Raw genomic sequence first — 25541 nt, 5'->3', positions numbered from 1 at the left:
TCAACCCCCGGAAGGGAAAGAGGGAATGATGCGTTTCCTAGACCAGCTGGAGTTCCCGAAGGTTGAGGAACAGGAGATGACAGGACTGGGAGCACAGATTGAGGTGGAGGTAAAAGGAATTGGGAACATGCAGGCAGGGAAGGCCCCGGGACCAGATGTGTTCCCGGTGGAGTTCTATAGGAAATAAGTGGACCTGCTGCCCCCACTTCTGACGAGAACCTTTAATGAGGCTAGGGAAAGGGGGACACTACCCCCGACGATGTCGGAGGCGACGATATCGCTGATCCTGAAAAGAGACAAGGACCCGCTGCAGTGCGGGTCATATAGGCCTATTTCCCTCTTGAACGTAGATGCCAAGCTTTTGGCCAAGGTGATGGCGACGAGGATAGAGGACTGTGTCCCTGGGGTGGTGCATGATGATCAAACGGGGTTTGTTAAAGGGAGGCAATTGAATGCTAATATACGGAGGCTGCTGGGGGTGATGATGATGCCCCCACCGGAGGGGGAGGCGGAGATAGTGGTGGCGATGGATGCAGAGAAAGCATTTGATAGAGTGGAGTGGGACTACCTGTGGGAAGTACTGAAGAGATTTGGATTTGGAGAGGGGTTCATTAGATGGGTTCAACTCCTGTACAGGGCCCCGGTGGCAAGTGTGATTACAAATAGGCAATGATCTGACCACTTCAGACTACATAGGGGTACAAGACAGGGATGGCCCCTGTCCCCGTTGGCAATTGAGCCACTGGCCATAGCGCTGAGGGGCTCCAGGAAGTGGAGGGGGGTACTTAGAGGAGGAGAAGAGCATCGAGTGTCATTATACGCGGATGATTTGTTGTTGTATGTCGCGGACCCGGTGGAGGGGATGCCTGAGATAATGCAGACACTCAGGGAGTTTGGAGAATTTTCAGGATATAAATTGAATATGGGGAAGAGTGAACTGTTTGTGATGCACCCTGGGGAACAGGGCAGGGGAATAGGCGATTTACCGTTGGAGGAGGGTAACAAGGGATTTCCGGTATTTAGGGATCCAGGTGGCCAGGAACTGGGGAACCTTGCATAAGCTTAACATGGCACGACTGGTAGAGCAGATGGAAGAGGACTTTAGGAGGTGGGACATGGCGCCCCTGTCATTGGCGGGCAGGGTGCAGGCGGTTAAAACGGTGCTCCTTCCGAGGGTTTAAACTAGTATGGCAGGGGGGTGGGCACGGGAGCAATAGGTCAGAAGGTGAGAGCGTTGAGGGAGAACTAGGGAATATGGACAGTGTGGCTCTGAGGCAGAGCAGACGGGGAGAAGTTGCTGAACACAGCGGGTCTGGTGACCTGAAGTGCATATGTTTTAATGCAAGGAGCATTACGGGTAAGGCAGATGAACTTCGAGCTTGGATTACTACTTGGAACTATGATGTTGTTGCCATTACAGAGACCTGGTTGAGGGAAGGGCAGGATTGGCAGCTAAACGTTCCAGGATTTAGATGTTTCAGGCGGGATAGAGGGGGATGTAAAAGGGGAGGCGGAGTTGCGCTACTTGTTCAGGAGAGTATCACAGCTATACAGCGAGAGGACACCTCAGAGGGCAGTGAGGCTATATGGGTAGAGATCAGGAATAAGAAGGGTGCAGTCACAATGTTGGGGGTATACTACAGGCCTCCCAACAGCCAGCGGGAGATAGAGGAGCAGATAGGTAGACAGATTTTGGAAAAGAGTAAAAACAACAGGGTTGTGGTGATGGGAGACTTCAACTTCCCCAATATTGACTGGGACTCACTTAGTGCCAGGGGCTTAGACGGGGCAGAGTTTGTAAGGAGCATCCAGGAGGGCTTCTTAAAACAATATGTAAACAGTCCAACTAGGGAAGAGGCGGTACTGGACCTGGTATTGGGGAATGAGCCCGGCCAGGTGGTAGATGTTTCAGTAGGGGAGCATTTCGGTAACAGTGACCACAATTCAGTAAGTTTTAAAGTACTGGTGGACAAGGATAAGAGTGGTCCGAGGATGAATGTGCTAAATTGGGGGAAGGCTAATTATAACAATATTAGGCGGGAACTGAAGAACATAGATTGGGGGCGGATGTTTGAGGGCAAATCAACATCTGACATGTGGGAGGCTTTCAAGTGTCAGTTGATAGGAATACAGGACAGGCATGTTCCTGTGAGGAAGAAAGACAAATACGGCAATTTTCGGGAACCTTGGATGACGAATGATATTGTAGGCCTCGTCAAAAAGAAAAAGGAGGCATTTGTCAGGGCTAAAAGGCTGGGAACAGACGAAGCCTGTGTGGCATATAAGGAAAGTAGGAAGGAACTTAAGCAGGGAGTCAGGAGGGCTAGAAGGGGTCATGAAAAGTCATTGGCAAATAGGGTTAAGGAAAATCCCAAGGCTTTTTACACTTACATAAAAAGCAAGAGGGTAGCCAGGGAAAGGGTTGGCCCACTGAAGGATAGGCAAGGGAATCTATGTGTGGAGCCAGAGGAAATGGGCGAGGTACTAAATGAATACTTTGCATCAGTATTCACCAAAGAGAAGGAATTGGTAGATGTTGAGTCTGGAGAAGGGTGTGTAGATAGCCTGGGTCACATTGTGATCCAAAAAGACGAGGTGTTGGGTGTCTTAAAAAATATTAAGGTAGATAAGTCCCCAGGGCCGGATGGGATCTACCCCAGAATACTGAAGGAGGCTGGAGAGGAAATTGCTGAGGCCTTGACAGAAATCTTTGGATCCTCGCTGTCTTCAGGGGATGTCCCGGAGGACTGGAGAATAGCCAATGTTGTTCCTCTGTTTAAGAAGGGTGGCAGGGATAATCCCGGGAACTACAGGCCGGTGAGCCTTACTTCAGTGGTAGGGAAATTACTGGAGAGAATTCTTCGAGACAGGATCTACTCCCATTTGGAAGCAAATGGACGCATTAGTGAGAGGCAGCACGGTTTTGTGAAGGGGAGGTCGTGTCTCACTAACTTGATAGAGTTTTTCGAGGAGGTCACTAAGATGATTGATGCAGGTAGGGCAGTAGATGTTGTCTATATGGACTTCAGTAAGGCCTTTGACAAGGTCCCTCATGGTAGACTAGTACAAAAGGTGAAGTCACACGGGATCAGGGGTGAACTGGCAAGGTGGATACAGAACTGGCTAGGCCATAGAAGGCAGAGGGTAGCAATGGAGGGATGCTTTTCTAATTGGAGGGCTGTGACCAGTGGTGTTCCACAGGGATCAGTGCTGGGACCTTTGCTCTTTGTAGTATATATAAATGATTTGGAGGAAAATGTAACTGGTCTGATTAGTAAGTTTGCAGACGACACAAAGGTTGGTGGAATTGCGGATAGCGATGAGGACTGTCTGAGGATACAGCAGGATTTAGATTGTCTGGAGACTTGGGCGGAGAGATGGCAGATGGAGTTTAATCCAGACAAATGTGAGGTAATGCATTTTGGAAGGGCTAATGCAGGTAGGGAATATATAGTGAATGGTAGAACCCTCAAGAGTATTGAAAGTCAAAGAGATCTAGGAGTACAGGTCCACAGATCACTGAAAGGGGCTACACAGGTGGAGAAGGTAGTCAAGAAGGCATACGGCATGCTTGCCTTCATTGGCCGGGGCATTGAGTATAAGAATTGGCAAGTCATGTTGCAGCTGTATAGAACCTTAGTTAGGCCACACTTGGAGTATAGTGTTCAATTCTGGTCGCCACACTACCAGAAGGATGTGGAGGCTTTAGAGAGGGTGCAGAAGAGATTTACCAGAATGTTGCCTGGTATGGAGGGCATAAGCTATGAGGAGCGATTGAATAAACTCGGTTTGTTCTCACTTGAACGAAGGAGGTTGAGGGGCGACCTGATAGAGGTATACAAACTTATGAGGGGCATAGACAGAGTGGATAGTCAGAGGCTTTTCCCCAGGGTAGAGGGGTCAATTACTAGGGGGCATAGGTTTAAGGTGAGAGGGGCAAAGTTTAGAGTAGATGTACGAGGCAAGTTTTTTACGCAGAGGGTAGTGGGTGCCTGGAACTCACTACCGGAGGAGGTAGTGGAGGCAGGGACGATAGGGACATTTAAGGGGCATCTTGACAAATATATGAATAGGATGGGAATAGAAGGATACGGACCCAGGAAGTGTAGAAGATTGTAGTTTAGTCGGGCAGTATGGTCGGCACGGGCTTGGAGGGCCGAAGGGCCTGTTCCTGTGCTGTACATTTCTTTGTTCTTTGTTCTTTGAGGTTTCTTTTTGTGTTCCAGTGCCTCCCTGTACTGATTACAAAGGCCTTTTTTAAGAAGGTGGACAAGAGTATTATGAGCTTTGTGTGGGCTGGAAAGACCCCAAGAGTAAAGAGGGGGTTCCTGCAGCGCAGTAGGGACAGAGGGGAACTGGCACTGCCGAGTCTAAGTGATTATTATTGGGCCGCCAACGTGTCAATGATATGTAAGTGGATGAGGGAAGGGGAAGGAGCGGCGTGGAAAAGATTGGAGATGGCGTCCTGTAGGGGATCTAGTCTGAAAGCACTGGCGACAGCGCCGTTACCGTTCTCCCCGAAAAAATACACCACAAACCCAGTGGTGGTGGCAACTCTGAAAATTTGAGGGCAGTGGAGACGACATAAAGGAGTGACGGGTGCCTCAGTGTGGCCCCCGATAAGGAGCGGCGTGGAAAAGATTGGAGATGGCGTCCTGTAGGGGATCTAGTCTGAAAGCACTGGCGACAGCGCCGTTACCGTTCTCCCCGAAAAAATACACCACAAACCCAGTGGTGGTGGCAACTCTGAAAATTTGAGGGCAGTGGAGACGACATAAAGGAGTGACGGGTGCCTCAGTGTGGTCCCCGATAAGGAACAACCATAGGTTCGTCCCGGGAAGGATAGATGGGGGATTTAAATCTTGGCAGCGAGTAGGAATTGCGAAATTGAAGGACTTGTTCTTAGACAGGACGTTCGCGAGTCTGGGAGCACCGACAGAAAAATATGGGTTGCCACCTGGGAATGCATTTCGCTATATGCAAGTGAGGGCATTTGTGAGGCAACAGGTGAGGGAATTTCCACAGCTCCCGGCGCAAGAGATCCAGGACAGAGTGATTTTGGGGGCATGGGTGGGTGATGGTAGGGTGTCAGATATATATAGGGAAATGAGAGACGAGGGGGAGACGATGGTAGAGGAGCTGAAGGGAAAATGGGAGGAGGAGCTGGGGGAAGAGATTGAGGAGGGGCTGTGGGCAGATGCCCTAAGTAGGGTAAACACTTCGTCCTCGTGTGCCAGGCTCAGCCTGATACAATTCAAGGTTCTACACAGGGCGCATATGACTGGAGCAAGGCTGAGTAGATTTTTTGGAGTGGAGGATAGGTGCGGGAGATGCGCGGGAAGCCCGGCGAACCACACCCACATGTTTTGGTCATATCCGGTATTGCATGGGTTCTGGGTGGGTGTGGCAAAAGTGATTTCAAAGGTGGTGGGGGTCCGGGTCGAACCAGGCTGGGGGTTGGCTATATTTGGGGTTGCAGATGAGCCGGGAGTGCAGGAGGCGAGAGAGGCCGATGTTTTGGCCTTTGCGTCCCTAGTAGCCCGGCGAAGGATTCTACTTATGTGGAAAGAAGCTAAGCCCCCGGGTGTGGAGGCCTGGATCAACGACATGGCAGGGTTCATAAAATTGGAGCGGATAAAGTACGCACTAAGAGGTTCGGCCCAAGGGTTCACCAGGCGGTGGCAACCGTTCCTCGACTATCTCGCAGAGTGATAAGGGAAAATAGGAACGGTGGCAGCAGCAACCCGGGGGGGGGGGGGGCTCATTTGGGTCCTCAGGGGTTTTATATTAGTTATTTATAATAGATGTTACGAAGTTACTATTTTAGTTACTATTTCTGTTGTTTCTTATTTTGTTGTTGGCAGTTGCCGTTAGTTAGCATATTATTTATTTTTAAAAAACGATCAATGTATATATTATTACAAAGTTGTAAAATGGGAAATTTTTGTTTGATCGAAAAACTTTAATAAAATATATTTATAAAAATAAAAAAAATAATGAATACCCCTGGATGTTCAGTTCCCACCCTTGGTAAGCCTGCAGCAGAATCTCTGTAACTGCAACTACATCATAACCGCTTTTATCCAATCGTGCTGTTAATTCATCTACTTTATTGTGAATGTTCAGCGCATAAGATACAAAGCCTTTAGGCTTGTCTTTTTAACCTCGGCAGTCATCTTCGCTTTATTTTGCATTATGGCTCCGTTTGCTTTTCTCTCTCGTTTTTTTCCGCTTTCCACTTTTGCTTCTCATGTAATAATCCTGGGTTAGTACACTGATGCTCACATAATTCTGATTTTGCTGGGATAGAGACAGGTGTGTGGGATTACCGTTTTGTTTCTTATTCGAATAAGGTCGGATACTGAACCAGCTCCACAGTATTCCATGACTATCCACAGGTCTGTGTTCTTAAAATAGCTTCCATAATACTTGACCACGTGAGGGCTGTGAAGCAAAGGAAAGATGGTTAAAATCCTGAATTCTACACAGAATAAAATAGTTAGTAACAGGGAAAACGCATTAGATCTACCCGCCGGCGGCACGGTGGTGCAGTGGTTAGCACTGCTATCTCACAGCGAGAGAACCCGGGTTCGTTCCCAGCCCCGGGTCACCGTCCGTGTGGAGTTTGCACATTCTCCCTGTGTCTGCGTGGGTCTCACCCCCCACAACCCAAAGATGTGCAGGGTAGGTGGATTGGACACCCTAAATTGCCCCTTAATTGGGAAAAAAATAATTGGGTACTCTAAAATTTATACAAAAAAACAAAGCTATCCAGTTATTGTAAGCCTGTTCCCATTCTGCTTCAAGTATCTTCCCTGGTAATTTAATCCAGAAGCTGAAGAGCCAATCTGTGCAGAGACCCTACGCACATTCCCCTATCTTAGTCCTGCGCCAGTGGCACAGAGCAAAAGGACAGCGTCAGGCAGATACTAAATGCGAGGGTTGGTCTGTCTCACTTGTTCAAACATGAGGCAGTGCACATTCCAAAGTAAGGAGCTGGTGTGTTTTTATAAATTTGGGATCAGAAATTCTTTTTTTTAAAAAAATATTTGGATTAAGTTTTTGTCATTTTATACAAAAATACAAACAGCAGCGACCGTAAACTAAAAATAAACTAATCTACATAACCCCCAACCCCTCCTCTCGAACCCACCCCAACTACCTCAGGGAGGCAGGGATCCAGCCACAGTGCTAGAACCGTGGACAATAGTTTTGCGTCTACATTAAGCAATGAAGTCAGGCGACACGACCCGCATTCTGCGGGATCCTCATCTTTTTTCAGGAGAAGGGAGATGGACGCCTGCCCAACCGTCAGAGGGAGGAAACCCCGTGCCAGGGAGTCATACAACATCCCTATCGATAACGCAACCAGCTGGTCCGCAAACCTAGTGTAAAATTCCACCGGGAACCCATCCGTCCCAGATGCCTTCACCGTCTGCATCTATCGCAGTGCTGTTCAAACCTCCTGACCCAACAATGCTTCCAGCCCTTCCTGCAATTCCTCCCCACCGTAGGCCCTCTAAAACCTTTGCCATGCCTGACTCGTCTCTAGTGGCTCCGACCTACTAAGACTCTTGTAAAAGGCTGGAAATATCCCGTTCACCATGTCTGGGGTGGAAACCCCCCCCCGAATCCCTAACCTGGATGATCTCCCTAGATGCCTTAGCTGGTGGGCCAAGAGATGGCTAGCCTTCTCCCCATACTCATACGCCACCCCGTTCAAAGCCTCAATGGCGCACCGCCCTACCCGTACATAGCAGGTCAAACTGCATTTCCAGCTTTTTCCTGCATGCCAAGAGTTCTGGAGTGGAGTCACTCGCATACCCACGGTCCACTCCCAAGATCTCAACTAACTTCTGGCATTCCCTCCTAGCCTCCCCATCCATGTGAGCCTTATATATGATCCCTCCTTTAATCACAAACTTCAATGCATCCCACGGATTAGAGGGCAAAACCAACCCATTCTCATTGGACTCCACATACATTCCAATGGCTCTCCCACAAAACCTCATATCCAACAAAAGCCCTATATCCAACCTCCTTCCTGTACGCTGCGTCCAGCCCACCTCCCACACTTGGTCTACCAAATGTGGAGCATCATCATCAGAGACAACCACAGCTGAATATTCCGTCTTCCTCACCCTGGAGAGTCCTACCCATTATAAAGTAATCTATCCTCGAGTATACCTTGTGCAGTGGGGGGGGGGCCTCCAATGTGCCTGCAACCATCACATACTGGCCCCCCTGATTAGCGAAGACCTTCTCCGTCTGAAAACGGACCAGCTTATTGATTCGAATCACTATCCCTCCAGGCCCTGCTATTGAAGCTGAATGAAAAACCTGTTTCAGCCAGGCTTTCCAAATCCTGATCTGGTCCCGCACTAACTAAATCTCCTGTAAAAACACAACATTGGCCCCAAAATTCTTTAAACGAGAGAAAGATCTCGCGCAGGTCCTCCCACATTCCAGGTGACTAGCCTTGTCAGGGGTCTCTCACCCCATCCCCCAACCTTAGTCAACCATTACCACCGTGAGAATTCCTCCCTTCATTGCAAATTACTAGGCCCCAGGCCCACTTAAGATGGCCACCAACCACACCAAAAGGATGAGACAAAGAAAGTCCCCTGGTCACAGTTAGCTCTCCGCCCTTCCCCCACCCAGACCGTCTCCCTCCTCCTGAGCTTGCAGACTACCTGCCGCCTCAGCTAACCCCTTCCTCCCCACCAAACAAACTAGACTCAATGGCCCAACAAGATGCAGCACCTCCCCCCACTCCATTCCTATTCACTAGCTTACTGCTTATTATGAGTGAGGTAGTCCCCGCCCAAAAAGGCAACAGAAAGCAAAAACATAATCCCCCGGCCTGCCCTCTCCCGCCCCCACCCCAAGTGCCATATCGATCACCCCTTTTACAACCATCAATGGTCCCGGCCTCCCTCTAATCCGCCCCCCCCCAACCGACATCCAGAAAGACAGAGACTTAAGCACATCCTCAACAAACCCATCTCATTTTTTGCATTAATCAGTCCCGATTGGCACTCCTCAGACCAGTCCCAATCCTTTCTCTTAATGAAGGCCTCCTCCAGGCCATTCTCTTAACTCTCTGCTCCAACGTGTCAAAGTTGCACGGTTACAGTGGTTAGCACAAATGCTTCACAGTCCCAGGTTCGATTCCCTGCTGGGTCACTGTCTGTGCGGAGTCTGCACGTTCTCCCCGGGTGTTTCCTCCGGGTGCTCTGGTTTCCTCCCACATTCCAAAGATGTGCAGGTTAGGTGGATTGGCCATGCTAAATTACCCTTAGGTTAGGTGGAGTTACTGGTTTACAGGGGATAGGGTGGAGGTGTGGGCTTAGGTGGGATGCTCTTTCCAAGGGCCGGTGCAGATGTGATGGGCCGAATGGCCTCCTCCTGCACTTTAAAGTCTATGACAATCTATTGGTCTTTTGAGTCCATTGTGACTTGCAATTTTGCTGGATACACCACCCCGAATCGCACTCGTTTGTTATAGAGCCTTCAAGGCCACACGCCTCTTTGCCAGCTCGGTCCCGGTAGATCTGCATCGTGTCCGTCCTAGTCAATATTGCCGCTCTTCTAGGCCCACACCAGGGCTCGTTCCTTCCTCCGAGCTATGGAAGCGAATAATTGATGCCCGAGGCAGCTCATTCGGCCGTGGTTTCTGCTGGACTGCCCGATAGGCTCTATCCAACTCTGGGAGGCAAAAACTTCATCTCCTGCACACCAACCGAGAACACATCTCAGAGAAATACCCAGTTGGCCTCGAGCCCTCCACTTCCTCCGGCAACCCCACCATCCTGAGATTCAATCGACTCGACTGTTTTCCAAGTCCTCAACTTTTGCCTTCAGACTTTTGTTGCTCTCTGCACGAGCAGTATCTCTGCTTCCAGGGAGGCGAGTTGCCCCTCGTGCCGCGACAAGGCCTCCTCCAGGCCATTGTGTTTTGCCTTGCTCCTTCACAGCCTTCGGCATCTTACCCAGCTGCTCTCGGATCGGGCCCAATGTCCGCCCAATGGTGGCTCTGAAGAACTCCTTCAACTCCTTTCCTTGCCGATCAAACTGTCCATCTGCTTCTCAAACTTCTCTAGCTAGGGGGCACGGTGGTTAGCACAGTTGCTTCACAGCTTCAGGGTACCAGGTTCGATTCCTGGCTTGGGTCATCACTGTCTGTACGATCTCCCAGTGTCTGCGTGGGTTTCCTCCGGGTGCTCCGGTTTCCTCCCACAATCCAAAGATGTGCAGGTTAGGTGGATTGGTCATGCTAAATTGCCTTTAGTGTCCAAAAAGGTTAGATGGGGTTACTAGGTTATGAGGATAGGGTGGAGCTGTGGGCTTCGATAAGGTGATCTTTCCAAGGGCTGGTGCAGACTCGATGGGCCGAATGGCCTCCTTCTGCACTAAAAATTCTATGATTTATGATCTATGAGCTCCTGCGCCATCACCACAACCAATGTGTCTACCATGATGAGGCGCAATCTCCTCCACCATCTCCTCCCTCAGATTGCCTCATCTGGGGTTTTTTTTCCAGTGAGGTTTTTCGATGCAATTTTTGAAGTGACTCCGTCGTCTAACCATTACCCAGTTCGGACAGCTGGGTTTAAACACAAAGTCTCCCAAAAATAGGCAAAAGGGATCTAAAAACAAGGACCCCGGCGGGAGCCACTTTTCGTGCGACTTGCTTTCGCATGATGTCACCGGAAGTCCCAGAAATTCTTCTTTTTAAGAAGAGAGTTCCCTGCTTGATGTTGCTGGCTTTGGGTTCCTTTATGCATTCACTACCACTCAGCACGAATCTTCACAGCACCCAAGAGAGTGAAAGAAATGTCATGGAAACAACAGTCCACAAATTCAGCATAGGTCACATAGAATGGCGAAAATATAAGGATGAGACAACAAAAGTCACAGTCGAGTTTGATGCATGTTTGTTTTGTTTTTTTGTTCCCTTGGGTCCAGTGTTTCGAGCTGACAAACCCTACAACATTTCAGATCTCTGGTACTGCAGCATCACTACAATTACTTGCGTGTTTTAAAAAAATAAAGAACACATCGATCAAGATCTGTAGCCACTGGTGACACTTACCTGTCACACTGCTGCATGATGGAGATCTCTTTGATAATCTCCTGCAAGTCTGACTCCACCGGGACCTGCTTGATTGCCACCACTTGGCCCGATTCTTTGTGAATGGCTTTGAACACACTGCCATAGGACCTGAGGGAGGAAACACAAACCATTAGCATTCAGCCAGCGTTACATATCCAGGCTGCCCGATCCAGACTGCAAATAACGGAGACCGATGGGAAGAATCTTTAGGATCAGACTTTCTTGTGGGCCTTGATCTTTCCATTTTCCTGCATTATTCTCTCTTTTTTTCCTCCACTTCTCAGCCATAAATACAAGGGCAGAGAACTGAATGTCGGGTCGCTGCCAATGTTACATGCAACCTACTTTCCATTTTCTTCTCTTTTAAAACGTGGCCTGACTTTCACTTCAGAATTGAACACTTGGGGAAAATACGGGGGAAAACCATGTATCTAGCCACTTGGTGGAGGTTTATGCTAGTCATCATTATGCATATTCTCACGGTTGTTCACATTTCAATGGGGCAATTATTTGTGGTCACTCGTGAAAGAAAGAACTTGCATTTAGATAGTATTTTTCACAGCCTCAGGGCTTCACAACTAATGATGTGTAACCACTGTAATAATCTGGGAAACACCGCAAACAAGCTGCCTAAGCCTTAAGCAAATCTCCTTCCGCCAGGTAGCGGCTTTGTCGCATTCACTTCCTGGGTTTAACATGGGAAGATGACAGGCAGCTCAACAATGGAATAAACCAAGAGGAGCCCACTCCCCAAATAATGGGCTCATTGGTGTTAGCAAGATCCATCTGTCATAGGCAATGTACGATAAAACTACCACAGCCCACCGTGTACCGCTAAAAGTTACTAAGTGCATCCAAGTGTGTTAAAGGTAATAAGTAGCACTTGACAGGTACTGGAGGTTGAATTAAGTAAAACATTGCTGATACTTAAGTTGCTTTTAATGTATTTGTCTCACTGTCTCATTAAGGATACTTGAAATGCCCAAGTTCAGGAATTTTGAAATTGACCAGTTCACGACTGACCGGCGGCAAGCACCTTTTCCATTCGCTCTGAGGCACCGGCGACTTCCACCAGAATCATTGTGATTTGTGAGAAACGAGTAAATTCCAAATGACAAGAAAACCTGTCTTCACAGCTAATTTATTGCTTTCAGCCTAGATCTTTAAACGGCAGCTACAGGGGTTAATTAATTATTGTAATCAAACTTGAAAAGGTGTACAGAGTTGAGTGAATGATCCAAAACACATTGGAAACAACTCGTGTGATTGATTTACACTCGAAATAAAAACATTTATGGGAAATTGCCCAGTAAAGGCAAGAAACCTGGGGAGAAAAGGTAACTGACAGGCTTCTGTTCCCAGAACTTGGTGACAATCCAGGCTCAGGGGTAGAAGTCTCGCTCAAAAGACGAGCAGAACCTCTGTGCTGACACTCTAGAGCCGCTTGAGGGAGCTCTGCTTGTCGGGGGTTTGGATGAGATACTGTTTGCACCCTCGTGCCAACATAAAAGATGCCACGAAGAACAAGGGACTGCTCCCTATGTTCTGGCCAATATTTGCATGGTAGCACTGTTGCTTCACAGCTCCAGGGTTCCAGTTTCGATTCCTGGCTTGGATCACTGTCTGTGCAGAGTCTGCACGTTCTCCCCATGTCTGCGTGGGTTTCCTCCGGGTGCTCCGACAGTCCAACTATGTGCAGGTTAGGTGGATTGGCCATGCTAAATTGCCCTTCGTATCCAAAAAGGTTAGGTTAGGTGGGGTTGTGTTACGGGATCGGGTGGAGGTGTGGTCTTAAGTGGGGTGCTGTTTTCAAAGGCTGGTGCAGACTCGATGGGCCGAATGGCCTCCTTCTGCACTGTAAATTCAATGAAATCAGCCAACATCACTAAAAGGGATCCTCTGCTTATCACATTGTTTGTAGGGCGATGCAGAGTCAGAGGATACAGAAGGCCATTCAGCCCACCGTGCTGCCTCCAAGAATGAGCTAGCCAATTAAATCTCACTCCCTTGCTCATGGCCCACTCCCCTGCAGTTTTGTTTCCCCTTTCGAGTACATACGAACTTCCCTCTTGAAAATTATAGTGGAATCCAATTCCATCACCCTTTCAGGCAGTGCATTCCAGATCACAACTGTGGAATAGATTAAAAATAATAACCACTGCCTGTATTCAGCCCTAATGCTACTGCTGTACCCGGGGGCACACCTTTGATTAAAAGTTGTGGGTCTGTTAGCTGACTGCAAGACGTGCTCACTGCCAAGTGTGGGTGTCCATTGCCGAGTCTGTTGCACAGCCTCTCCACACAACCCTGTAATCTTTCCTCTGCAACAGGAAACCGCAAGCAGAATCTTGTTACAGTGCATATTAAGGGAAGCTGGCTGACTGCGTCTTCTCTCGAGTCCAATACCAACACAGTGAAAACATTAGCAAAAACACACCCAGGCCCTTGAAAAGCACTCCATAAAGGCTCCAACTCGCAAACTCTTTTCAAAAAATATATATATATTTATTCAAATTTTCCAACCAATTTTCAACAAACCCCCCTCGCCCCCCAAACAAGAAAAAAGCAGCTAAAACACAATCAGAAATTATACATTGGATTTCCCCCATATACAATAACCCCCCCATATACAATAACCCCCCCCATATAACATTTAAAAGCACAAAACAGGGAGAAAAAAACCACCTCCATCCAAACGCCACCCCAAAAGAACCCCCCCCTCCCCCGCCCCCGGGCTGCTGCTGACCGCCTCCTAACGCTCCGCGAGATAGTCTAGGAACGGTTGCCACCGCCTGAGGAACCCTTGCACAGACCCTCGCAAGGCAAACTTTATCCTCTCCAGCTTAATGAACCCTGCCATGTCATTGATCCAAGCCTCCACACTAGGGGGCTTTGCATCTTTCCACAGTAACAAAATCCTCCGCCGGGCTACCAGGGACGCAAAGACCAGAATACCGGCCTCTTTCGCCTCCTGCACTCCCGGCTCGTCTGATACCCCAAATAATGCTAATCCCCAGCTCGGCTTGAGCCGGGCGTTCACCACCTTGGCCATAGTCCTCGCAAAACCCCTCCAGCGCCAGGCGCGACCAGAACATATGGACATGATTTGCCGGGCTCCCCGAGCACTTCCCACATATCTGTCCTCCACCCCAAAGAACCTACTCAACCTCGTCCCTGTCATATGCGCTCGGTGAGAAACTTTGAACTGTATTAGGCTGAACCTGGCGCAAGAGGTGGTAAGAATTAACCCTACTCATGGCATCAGCCCACAGACCCTCATCTATCTCCTCCCCAAGCTCCTCCTCCCACTTGCCCTTCAACTCCTCCACCGAGGCCTCCTCCTCTTCCTTCAGCTCCAGGTAAATCACCGAAACCTTGCCCTCTCCGACACATACACCCGAAATCACCCTGTCCTGAATACCACGTGCCGGAAGCAGCGGGAATTCCCTCACCTGCCGCCTCACAAACGCCCTCACTTGCAAGTACCTGAAAGTGTTTCCCGGGGGTTGCCCAAACATCTCCTCCAGCGCCCATAGGCTCGCAAACATCCCATCGATGAACAGGTCCCCCATTCTTCTAATCCCTGCCCGATGCCAGCTCCGAAACCCCCCATCCATCCTTCCCGGGACGAACCGATGATTCTCCTGAATCGGGGACCAAACCGAGGCTCCCACCTCGCCCGTGTCGCCTCCACTGCCCCCAGATCTTCAGCGTCGCCGCCACCACCGGACTCGTGGTGTACCTTGTCGGCGAGAGCGGCAGCGGTGCCGTCACCAGCGCCCTCAGGCTCATGCCCACACAGGACGCCATCTCTAGCCTCTTCCACGCCGCCTCCTCTCCCTCCATTATCCACTTACGGATCATCGCCACATTGGCAGCCCAATAATAGCCACACCAATTTGGCAGCGCCAGCCCCCCCCCCCCCCACCCCATCCCTGCTAAGCTCCAGAAACACTCTCTTCACCCTCAGGGTCTTATTCGCCCACACAAATCCCATGATGCTCCTGCTTACCCGTTTGAAAAAGGCCTTGGGGATCAAAATGGGAAGGCACTGGAACACAAAGAGGAACCTCGGGAGGACCGTCATTTTGACCGACTGCACCCTACCCGCTAGTGAGAGTGGCAGCATATCCCATCTTTTAAAATCCTCCTCCACCTGTTCCACCAACCGCATCAAATTGAGCTTGTGCAGGGCCCCCCAACTCCTAGCTACTTGGATCCCTCGGTACCGAAAGCTCCTTTCCGCCCTTTTCAGCGGTAGCTCATCTATCCCCCCTCCCTGGTCCCCTGAATGCACCACTCTTCCCTACTTTGAGTTTATACCCCGAAAAGTCCCCAAACTCCCTAAGGATCCGCATGACCTCCGCCATCCCCTCCACTGGATCCGCAACATACAACAACAGGTCATCGGCATACAACAACACTGTGTTCCTCTCCCCCCCGGACCAATCCCTTCCATTTCCTAGATTCCCTCAGTGCCATGGCCAGCGGCTCAATTGCCAGTGCAAACAACAAGAGGGATAGGGGGCATCCCTGCCTCGACCCGGGTACAGCCGAAAGTACTCCGACATCCGCCGGTTCGTAGCCACACTCGCCACCGGGGCTTTATATAGCAGCCTGACCCAACTGATGAACCCCTCCCCGAACCCAAACCTCCGCAACACTTTCCAAAGATACTCCACTCCACCCAAACAAAGGCCTTCTCCGCGTCCATAGCTGCCACTACCTCCGCTTCCCCCTCCACCGAGGGCATCATAATCACATTGAGGAGCCTCCGCACATTTGTATTTAGCTGCCTACCCTTCACAAATCCCGTCTGGTCCTCATGAATCACCCTTGGAACACAGTCCTCAATTCTCGTAGCCAGCACCTTCGCCAGCAACTTAGCGTCAACATTGAGGAGCGAGATCGGTCTATACGACCCACATTGCAGTGGATCCTTGCCCCGCTTCAAGATCAAAGAAATCAGCGCCCTGGACATTGTCGGGGGCAAGGTCCCCCCCTCCCTCGCCTTATTAAAAGTCCTCATTAGCAACGGGCCCAGCAGGTTCACTTATTTCCTGTAAAATTCAACCGGGAACCCATCCGGCCCCGGGGCCTTCCCCGCCTGCATGCTCCCCAATCCTTTAATCAGCTCCTCCAGCCCAATCGGCGCCCCCAAACCAGCCACCTCCTCCTCTTCCACCCTCGGGAACCTCAGCTGATCCAGGAATCGTCGCATCCCCTCCTCCCCCGCTGGGGGCTCAGACCTGTACAGATCCCCATAGAAGTCCCTAAATACCTTGTTTCTTCTCACCGCACTCCACACCGTATTCCCCCCTCTATCCTTGACTCCACCAATCTCCCTCGCTGCCTCCCTCTTACGAAGCTGATGTGCCAGTATCCGACTCGCCTTCTCCCCATACTCATACGCCGCCCCCTGCGCTTTCCTCCACTGTGCCCCTGCTTTCCCCGTGGTCAACAGGTCGAATTCCGTCTGGAGGTTCCGTCGCTCCCCAAGTAGCCCCTCCTCGGGGGCCTCTGCATACCTCCTGTCGACACTTAAAATCTCCCCCACCAACCGCTCCCTCCCCTCTCTTCACCCTGTGGGCCCCGAATGGAGATTAGCTCTCCCCTGACCACCGCCTTCAACGCCTCCCAAACTACCCCCACCTGCACCTCCCCGTTGGCCTCCAAGTATCTTTCAATACACCCCAGCACCTGCCCGCACACCCCCTCATCCGCCAAAAGTCCCACATCGAGGCACCACAGCGGGCGCTGGTCCCTCTCCTCCCCCAACTCCAGCTCCACCCAATGCGGGGCGTGGTCCGAGATGGCTATGGCCGAATATTCCATTCCCTCCACTTTCGGGATTAGCGCCCTACTCAAAATGAAAAAGTCTATCCGTGGGAAAAGCCCTATGGACGTGGGAAAAGAAGGAAAATTCCCTGGCCTGCGGCCTGGCAAACCTCCATCGATCCACTCCCCCCATCTGGTCCGTAAACCCCCTAAGCACCTTGGCCCCAGCCGGCCTCTTACCCGTCCTGGACCTAGAACGATATCCCCCCCCCACTCCGACTAGCCATCCCCTTTTCTAGGCTAGCCACGTGCCCGCGCCTCCCGCACCCTCCAGTCCCCCACGTGGCGGACTCCCGCCCCGACTACCTCTCCTACTTCCAGCTCCCCTTTGGCCAATGCAGCAGCAACCCATTTCCCCCCTCCCCCCCGCTAGATCCTCATCTAGCCATTTTGCTCCCCCCCATGACACTCCCGTATGTCAGCTTACTCCTGCTGGCCCCGGCCTCTCCCGCTATTCCATCGACCCCCCAGTGTGAGAATCCCCCCCCCCACCCCTTGGCAGTCAGTGTGTGCTCCTCTCCAGCACCGCCCCCCCCCCCGGCCTTGCCCCCATCCTTCCCTAACCCAGGAAAAAATCCCGCACTTTCCTGAGCCGGCCCCGCCCCCTCTGGCGCAGCTCCTTTTTGCGGCCTTACCCCAACTCCCCATCCCCGGGCCTCCACCCCCCACTTCCTCCGCGGGGCCCTGCCCCTCCAACACTGACGCCCACACTCTCCCACAGCCCCCACATCAAATCCATTCACCCACCCCCAAAACAAAAAGAACATTCCCCAAACGCAGTAAACATCCCCCCCACGACAGACCCTCAGTTTGAGTACAACTTTTCAGTCTGGATAAAGTTCCATGCCTCATCAAGCGTTTCAAAATAGTGGTGCCGATCTTGGAACGTGACCCACAATCGCACTGGCTGCAGCATCCCGAACTTCACCCCCTTCTGGAGCACCGCCTTAGCCCGGTTAAAACCAGCCCTCTTCTTAGCCACCTCCGCACTCCAGTCCTGGTAAATTTGGATCTCCGTGTTCTCCCACTTGCTGCTCCGCTCTTTTTTGGCCCATCTCAGGACACACTCTCTGTCCATAAAGTGGTGGAACTGCACCACTACAGCCCTTGGCGGCTCGTTGGCTTAGGGTCTCCTTGCCATGACCCGATGAGCCCCATCCAGCTCCAGGGGCCTCGGGAAGGCTCCCGCGCCCATCAGCGAATTGAGCATCGTGCTCATATATGCCCCGGCATCGGGCCCCTCCACTCCTTCAGGGAGACCCAGAATCCGAAGATTCTTCCACCTCGACCTATTCGCCAGGTCCTCAAATTTTTCCGCCCACCTCTTGAGCAGCGCCTCGTGCACCTCCACCTTCACCGCCAGGCCCAAGATCTCGTCCTCGTTCTCAGAGGCTTTTTGCCGCACCTCCCGGATCGCCGCCCCTTGGGCCTTCTGGGTCTCCACAAGCTTCTCAATCGCCGCCTTCATTGGCGCCAGCATTTGTCCTCAGCTCCTCGAAGCAGCGTTTAAGAAACTCCTGCTGCTCCTGCGCCCACGCTGCTTGGTCTCCACCCGCCGCCATCTTGCTTTTCCTCCCTCGCACTTTCCACTGCACCAGGATCACTTTTTTAACCGTTCCACTCCTGGTCCAATCCATATACTGTCGGGGGGATCTTGCTGTCACCTTCCCACACTGGAAGCCGTCGAACAATTGCCGTTGGGGCCCCTCTGAAGAGCCCAAAAGCCCGTTCCCGGCAGGAGCTGCCGAACGTGCGACCTACCTAGGCATAGCCGCAACCGGAAGTCCCCCAATTCGCAAACTCATTAGTGGGCCCACATCAATGGGTGCTCCTCAGTGTAGAGTCCTGGCACTTTCAATTGAGAGATAATAATGATTAAAGAAAGCAAGCTAGCCACATTCACCCAGCTCAACTTCTTTTCAATTTAGCTATATCTTTTTTATTCTAAGGGAGGGTTCACAAAAAATGTTGTGGGTTTGAGTCAGTTTAAATATAATCATCAGTTCTAGCCATTCCAGCCATTCCCATATTCTGGTTTGGACAGACATCCATCTGCTGTGCAAGTGTCAGCCATGGCCCAACGGAGAGCCCTCTAGCCCGAGTCTGAAGCTTGTGGTTTTGAGTACCACTCCAAAGACTTTGAGCACTAAAGCTAGGCTGATACTCCAGTGCGGTACTAAGGGAGTGCTGCACTGTCAGCAGGTCTTTTAGATGGATGAGGCGTTGAAAGAAGGCTCCCTCAGGTGGACATGTACAATCCTGCAGTATTTACTGGAGGAGTTTCCTCGCCTGATCCATGAGTGGGTTCAAAATGGTTAGTGTTGCCCTGCCAACATAGATGAAAGCAAGATCAATCACAGTGCTGCAGACACAACTGGGTCAGTGAGCTCAATGAAGTTCAGCGACACTTGAAACTATTCATCTGGTTTCCTGTTCAGTTTCCCTGTGGTTGTTCGGCCTTTACAACGCGTCATAAATAGAAACAATGTGCTCCCAGCCCTGCCCCTCAATCTGACCCAAATAGACCTACAACAACTTGCATTTACATAGCTCCTCTCTTGTATTGAAGCATCGCAAGGTTCTTCACAGGACCATCTCCCACCAAAAGTTGGTGCAGAGGCCCATTGATTTGCAATAGGGGGGGGGGGGAAGAAGAGAAGAGGAGAGAATTGGGCATTTCTATGGGTGGTTGCGGGAGTAGGTGGGAGGAATCAAGCAGAAGTGGGAGAAAGAATTGGGGATCAAAATTGGGTGGGGAATGTGGAGTGAAATAATGCATTGGATCAACTCAATCTCCTCCCTGTGCATTGTACAGTTTAAGGTGGTACATGGGGTTCGTGTGACTCGGACCCGGGTGAGTGGGCTCTTCCCAGGGGTAGAAGATATGCAAGTGGTGTGGGAGGGGGCCGGCAAACCATGCTCACACGTTCTGGGGGGTGTGCAAAGCTGGAGAGCTTTTGGGAGGTGGCGCGCAAGAGCTTGTTGGGGATTGTGGGGATTAGGATGATGCCGGACCCTAACCCCCACGGCAAACTGTGGGGTGTCGAAGGTGCTGGGCTGCTGGAAGGGAAGGGGGCCAATGTCATGGCCTTTATCTCGGATTGCCCGGCGACGGATATTACCGAACTGGAGAACGGCAGCGCCTGCAACTTGGTTGGAGGATTTGCGTGGTTTTCTGAGCCCTGAGAAGATAAAGTTCCATTTATGCCCTCCAAAGCAACCCAGTGAAAATGGGCATGATTTTTGGAGTGAACGGATTTGCATCAAAAGCAAATGCAGCGACATTTAATATCAAGGCATTTATCAGGGGGTTGAAAAGAACGTGGTTTTAACTTTTAAAGTTGCAGACATTCCAAACATCACAAGCCCTAGGAGCATTTTCTGTCATTTAAAACAACATTGAAACGTTTACCGCAGCACATCTGTCAGCACATCAGGTTTTCTTTTTTTCCCCAAAGTACCCACTCAACATGGATTAAGATTTCCTAAAGTCTGTGCTGTGGAAGTGTGTATAGTGCTCTTACTATCGAGTCAAAAAGTCATGGCTCTCACTACAGGGACTTGAACATATAATCTGGGCTGACACTCCAGTGCGGTACCTGGGGCGGGGGGGATATTAGACCGAGGCCCCCGTAAGCTTTTACAGATGGATGGAAGAAGTTCCCGTGATATTCTAAGAGAACGGGAGCTGTTCTCGTGTCCTGGCCAATATTCATTTCTCAACCAATACTGCTTAAAACAAAAATCCGGCCATGACCACAGTGCTGTTTGTGGGAGCTTGCTGTGCACAAAATTAGTCACCGCATTACTTTCATCACAACAGTGACTACACTTCATAGAATCCCTACAGTGCAGGAGGAGGCCATTTGGCCCATCGGGTCTGCACCGGTCCTTAGAAAGATCACCCTACTTAAGCCCACACCTCCAACCGATCCCCGTAACCCAGTCATCCCACCTTTTGACACTAAAGGGGAATTTAGCATGGCCAATCCACCTAACATGCCCAACTCCGGAAACCGGAGCACCCGGAGGAAACCCACGCAGACACGAGGAGAAAGTGCAGACTCCACGCAGACAGTCGCCCGAGGCTGGAATTGAACCCGGGTTCCTGGAGCTGTGAGGCACACTGCTAACCACTGTGCCACCCCCTTCAAAAGTGCTTAACTAATTGCAAGGGCTTTGGGACGGTATGCAATGGTGAAAGATGCCATTATAAATGTGCAACTTGAGGCAAAGGGAGGAAACTGAAAAGGGTGGGAAAATGTATTTACAAAAACGACTTGGGTTATAGGAGTTCTTAGCTACAGAAAAGCTCAACTGTCTGAGCATGATATAAGAGGGCCTAAAGGCGGTCCTTTAACCTTGCCTTAAATAGGCTCATGAACTAATTCAATTGACGATAGAAGAGGGTTAAAGACATCTGGTGAAGCCAGGCCTCTCATTACAAACTTCTATCAATCAGCAATGAAAGGGATCGTGCACAAGAGGAGAACACAGCCCGTTGTTCCAGCCAAAGCTACTTGTCCACACATATTTAAACCTAGTTCAAAGAGCTCGAACCATCTCCCACGTCAGTATGAAATACGTAAAATAGAAACCGGTCCTGCTATTTCAGACCCTTCCTTTCCAGACCATTTGAGTGAGCTCACTGATGGATAGATAGATGCTTGTATTGGCTAAAGGAACGTTATCTATTTCCAATTGGGCGGGCAAGGGGGAATAAAGAGTACCGGGGGAGGTGGGAGTCATTGCTTTGGACCAGTCTGCTGGCCAATTGCATCTGGGGAAACATGCTGTGTATGTAAGTGCACAATACGGATATATTCAGCAGGACCAGGCAGCATTTCTGGAGAGGAACAGTGCTCATGTTTCACGTCCACAACCTTGCTTCAGTTTTGAAGAATGGTCAGAAATTTGAAATGTTAACAAAGTGTGGCACGGTGGCGTAGTGGTTCACGGCGCCAAGGACCTGGGTTCGATCCCGGCCTCGGGTCACTGTCCGTGTGGAATTTGCACATTCTCCCAGTGGCTGCGTGGGTCTCACCCCCACAACCCAAAGATGTGCAGGGCAGGTGGACTGGCCACACTGAATTGCCCCTTAATTGGGAAAAAAAAGAGAATTGGGCACTCTAAATTTTTTTTTTTAATAAATGAAAAGTTAACCGTTTCACTTTCCACAATTGTTGTCGGACTGTTGAGCATTTTCTGCTTATATTTTGGTTTTCAAGCACCTATAGCATTTTGCCTTTTTGTTTGTCACATATGCTGTGCGCTTGTAATTTCTGTACCATCTCTTCGATGTAATTAGGTGAAGGAGGTCAGGCAACTAGGCCGCAAAAACTTAGACAAGCTGAAATAAGCAAGCATGCAGGATTTTGAAAACAGCTGATAAAGCCACGGTAAACAAAGTCACAAGACGGAATAACCTGCACTACTGGAATTGAATTAACCTTCTCCTGTCTGCTGCAATCCAAACATCATCTTCCGGCTTAACCCATTGTACTTGGGGTCACCACCATGAAAAATGAAATGAAAATGAAATGAAATGAAAATCGCTTATTGTCACAAGTAGGCTTCAAATGAAGTTACTGTGAAAAGCCCCTAGTCGCCACATTCCAGCACCTGTTCGGGGAGGCTGGTACGGGAATCGAACCGTGCTGCTGGCCTGCCTTGGTCTACTTTAAGAGCCAGCGATTTAGCCCAGTGTGCTAAACCAACCCCATGTTGGTTGATCACCCTTTACCATCTCCTCCCGTCGATCTCCCATTCCACTTTCAATCCCGCTGCTTTCAAGTCTTTCGCCGCTGCAACTTTCCATCTGATCTCAGGCCTTCCTCTTCTCGTTCTACTTGGTAATCCTATCTCCATCATTCGCCTCACCATGTTTCCTCTCTGCCCCTCCGTCACAGATGACTGTACTATTTCAATTTCATCTCAGCTAGTTTCTTCAATGCTCCCAAATCTTCACCGACCCCCCTGATGCACTGGTTCCTGTTCTTGTAACTCCACAGATCCATCTCAGCATCCACATCTCACTAGTATCCAGCTGTCGTTCCTCTCTTCTATAACAAGGCGGGTCTCACGACTGTCTTGCAGATTCTTCCTTTCAGTTTCGACAATACTTTTCGAACACACTTCACTGCACGTCCTCCAATTACTTCAACCAGAGCGAATCCGTTGCTTAATTTCCATCCCCATACTTCCATCTTCTGCCACCACTGACCCAGGTACAGAAAATTACTCACCTTCTCCCAAGTATTCACTCAATATTTTTACACATTCACTCTGAGTAAGGGCACGCAGTCAGTGAGGGGAGAGTTCGGCATGAGTGAGACAGAGACAGAGTGAGTATTTTGGGGAATTGTGTTCAAAGTGGGAATTTGGTGCATTGGGGGAAAAGACGTGCTTTAGGAAGGTTTACTGCAAGAAGTGAATCTTAGAATAGAGTGTTGGGAGTTGTGCAATTAAGGGAGTCTGGGAAAGGAAGGGAAAGAGGTGCTGTTTGCTTTCTAACTGTCTTAGCCTTCAGTTAAGTGGTCTTACCCTGCTACCGAAAGGCTAGTTATTCAGTGAGTATCTGGACAGGGTGACTAAGGTTTATTCTATTCCTAAAGTTCAAATAGTCTAGCAACTGATGGTAAAGATAATAAAATATATTAAATATATATATATTATATAGGGCAGCACGGTAGCATAGTGGGTAGCACAGTTGCTTCACAGCTCCAGGGTCCCAGGTTCGATTCCCGGCTGGATCACTGTCTGTGCGGAGTCTGCACGTTCTCCCCGTGTCTGCGTGGGTTTCCTCCGGGTGCTCCGGTTTCCTCCCACAGTCCAAAGATGTGCAGGTTAGTTGAATTGGCCATGCTAAATTGCCCTTAAGTGTCAAAAAAAAGGTTAAGTGGGAGCTACTGGGTTACGGGTATAGGGTAGATACGTGGGCTTGAGTAGGGTGCTCTTTGTAAGGGCCGGTGCAGACTCGATGGGCCAAATGGCCTCCTTCTGCACTGTAAATTCTATGATTCAAAAGTAAAATGCACAATTGAATATAATACTTAAATAAGTTTGATTAGAACACACTAAGGACAGGTGCTGCAGCATGTGGGAGCTCCTCGGTGTCCGTTTGGTCCGGGGCAAACACGTCTGCAGAAAGTGTTTGAAGTTCGAGCAGCTTCCACTCAGATTGTGAGCTGGGGGCTGAACGACAGACATTGCGACGCGTCAAGAAGGGGGAAGTTAAAAGCAAATTACTGCGGATGCTGGAATCTGAAACCAAAACAGAAAATACTGGACAATCTCAGCAGGAGTTACAGCATCTGTGGAGAGAGAAGGGAGCTGACGTTTCGAGTCTAGATGACTCTTTGTGAAAGGGGAGGTTACCTGGCTCCTATGTAAACGGAGGCAGTCACGCCTCTTAGGACAGGGTCTTCTGATTTGGTCAGTGGTGAGGGACAGGAGAGTGTAATGCGAGTGAGGCAGGTAAGGGTCTCAGAGAGCAGGAGCACAGGAACCTCAGCCTTCACAATGGTTCAACAGGTTTGAGGTTTTTTCAGCTTGCATGGATGAAAGTGAGGGCTGCAGCGTGGATAAGCTGCCTGACCGAGGCACTGTGGTACTGGAACCATTCGACTAGAGGGAGCAAAAAGGAACAAGGGTTTTATGGGATATTGGCCCTTAACCTTTTCAGAGTGGCAATCTCCAGTGGATTGTCACTCTCGACTGATTTTGTAAATAACAGCCGCCGGAATGTGGCGACCAGGGGCTTTTCACAGTAACTTCATTTGAAGTCTACTTGTGACAATAAGCGATTTTCATTTCAAATTTAGAGTACCCAATTGCTTATTTCCAATAAAGGGGTCATTTTAGTGTGGCCAATTCACCTATCCTGTACATCTTTGGGTTGTGGGGGTGAGACCCATGCAGACACGGGGAGAATGTGCAAACTCCACACAGACAGTGACCCGGGGCCGGGATCGAACCCTAGTGCCGTGAGACAGCAGTGCTAACCACTGCACCACCATGCCGCCCACTCTCGACTGACATATTATGAAATTGAAAAGCCCCGTCTTGCCCAACCTCGAGTGAGACAGGAGCAACGAGGTGCAGCTCCGGCTGAATTGGCTTAAGAGTAACTGGGGTGCAGGAAACAAAGGAATATCCCTTTTTTCTGGCACTAGCTGTCGTAAAGGAGATGTTTAAAAGGGCAACTTAAAGGGAGACGCTAAGTTTCAAACATAGATGGTTCAGACAATTGGGAGAGAGAGACCAGGAAGGAGAGGGGAGGTGAGGTGGGGGAGAGCCGCTGGAGGGTCATGTTTCTGAGGTAGGGGGGCGGGGGGGCGTTCCGTGCAAGGTTGGATCCAGAAATCGTTAGTCTGGAACGAGAACTGATTTATTTCCAACTACCTCTTTCAGAGTAACTATCAGGGTAAAACTGAAACCATCCGAAGTTCGTGATGATTCCCAGTCCCGCACAATTGTCCAAAGGAAGTTAGCTCTTCTTGGGAACTTCCTAAAGCGATTCCCCAGCGCATCATTGGGGTAACCTCTAAATGCACCGCTGGGGAACCAGGAAGTTATGGGCCAATAT

The 25541-nt window shown here is 50.1% G+C and overlaps 1 protein-coding gene across 1 annotated transcript in view; it reads right to left on the bottom strand.

The window, feature by feature from the left end:
- LOC140428610 (serine/threonine-protein kinase 3/4) overlaps nt 1-25541 on the bottom strand; it is a 178461-nt gene that overhangs the window by 128249 nt on the left and 24671 nt on the right. The window contains exons 3-4 of the mRNA XM_072515268.1: nt 11096-11224; nt 6330-6444 (exon numbers count right to left, since the gene is read on the bottom strand). Of these exons, the coding sequence (XP_072371369.1) occupies nt 6330-6444; nt 11096-11224 (244 nt within the window). The remainder of the gene's footprint in view (nt 1-6329; nt 6445-11095; nt 11225-25541) is intronic.

The sequence above is a fragment of the Scyliorhinus torazame genome, chromosome 8 (genome assembly GCF_047496885.1).
Source record: "Scyliorhinus torazame isolate Kashiwa2021f chromosome 8, sScyTor2.1, whole genome shotgun sequence".
NCBI lineage: Eukaryota > Metazoa > Chordata > Chondrichthyes > Carcharhiniformes > Scyliorhinidae > Scyliorhinus > Scyliorhinus torazame.
The sequence above is the reverse complement of the archived record's forward strand: the minus strand, read 5'-3'. Positions and strand labels throughout refer to the sequence as shown.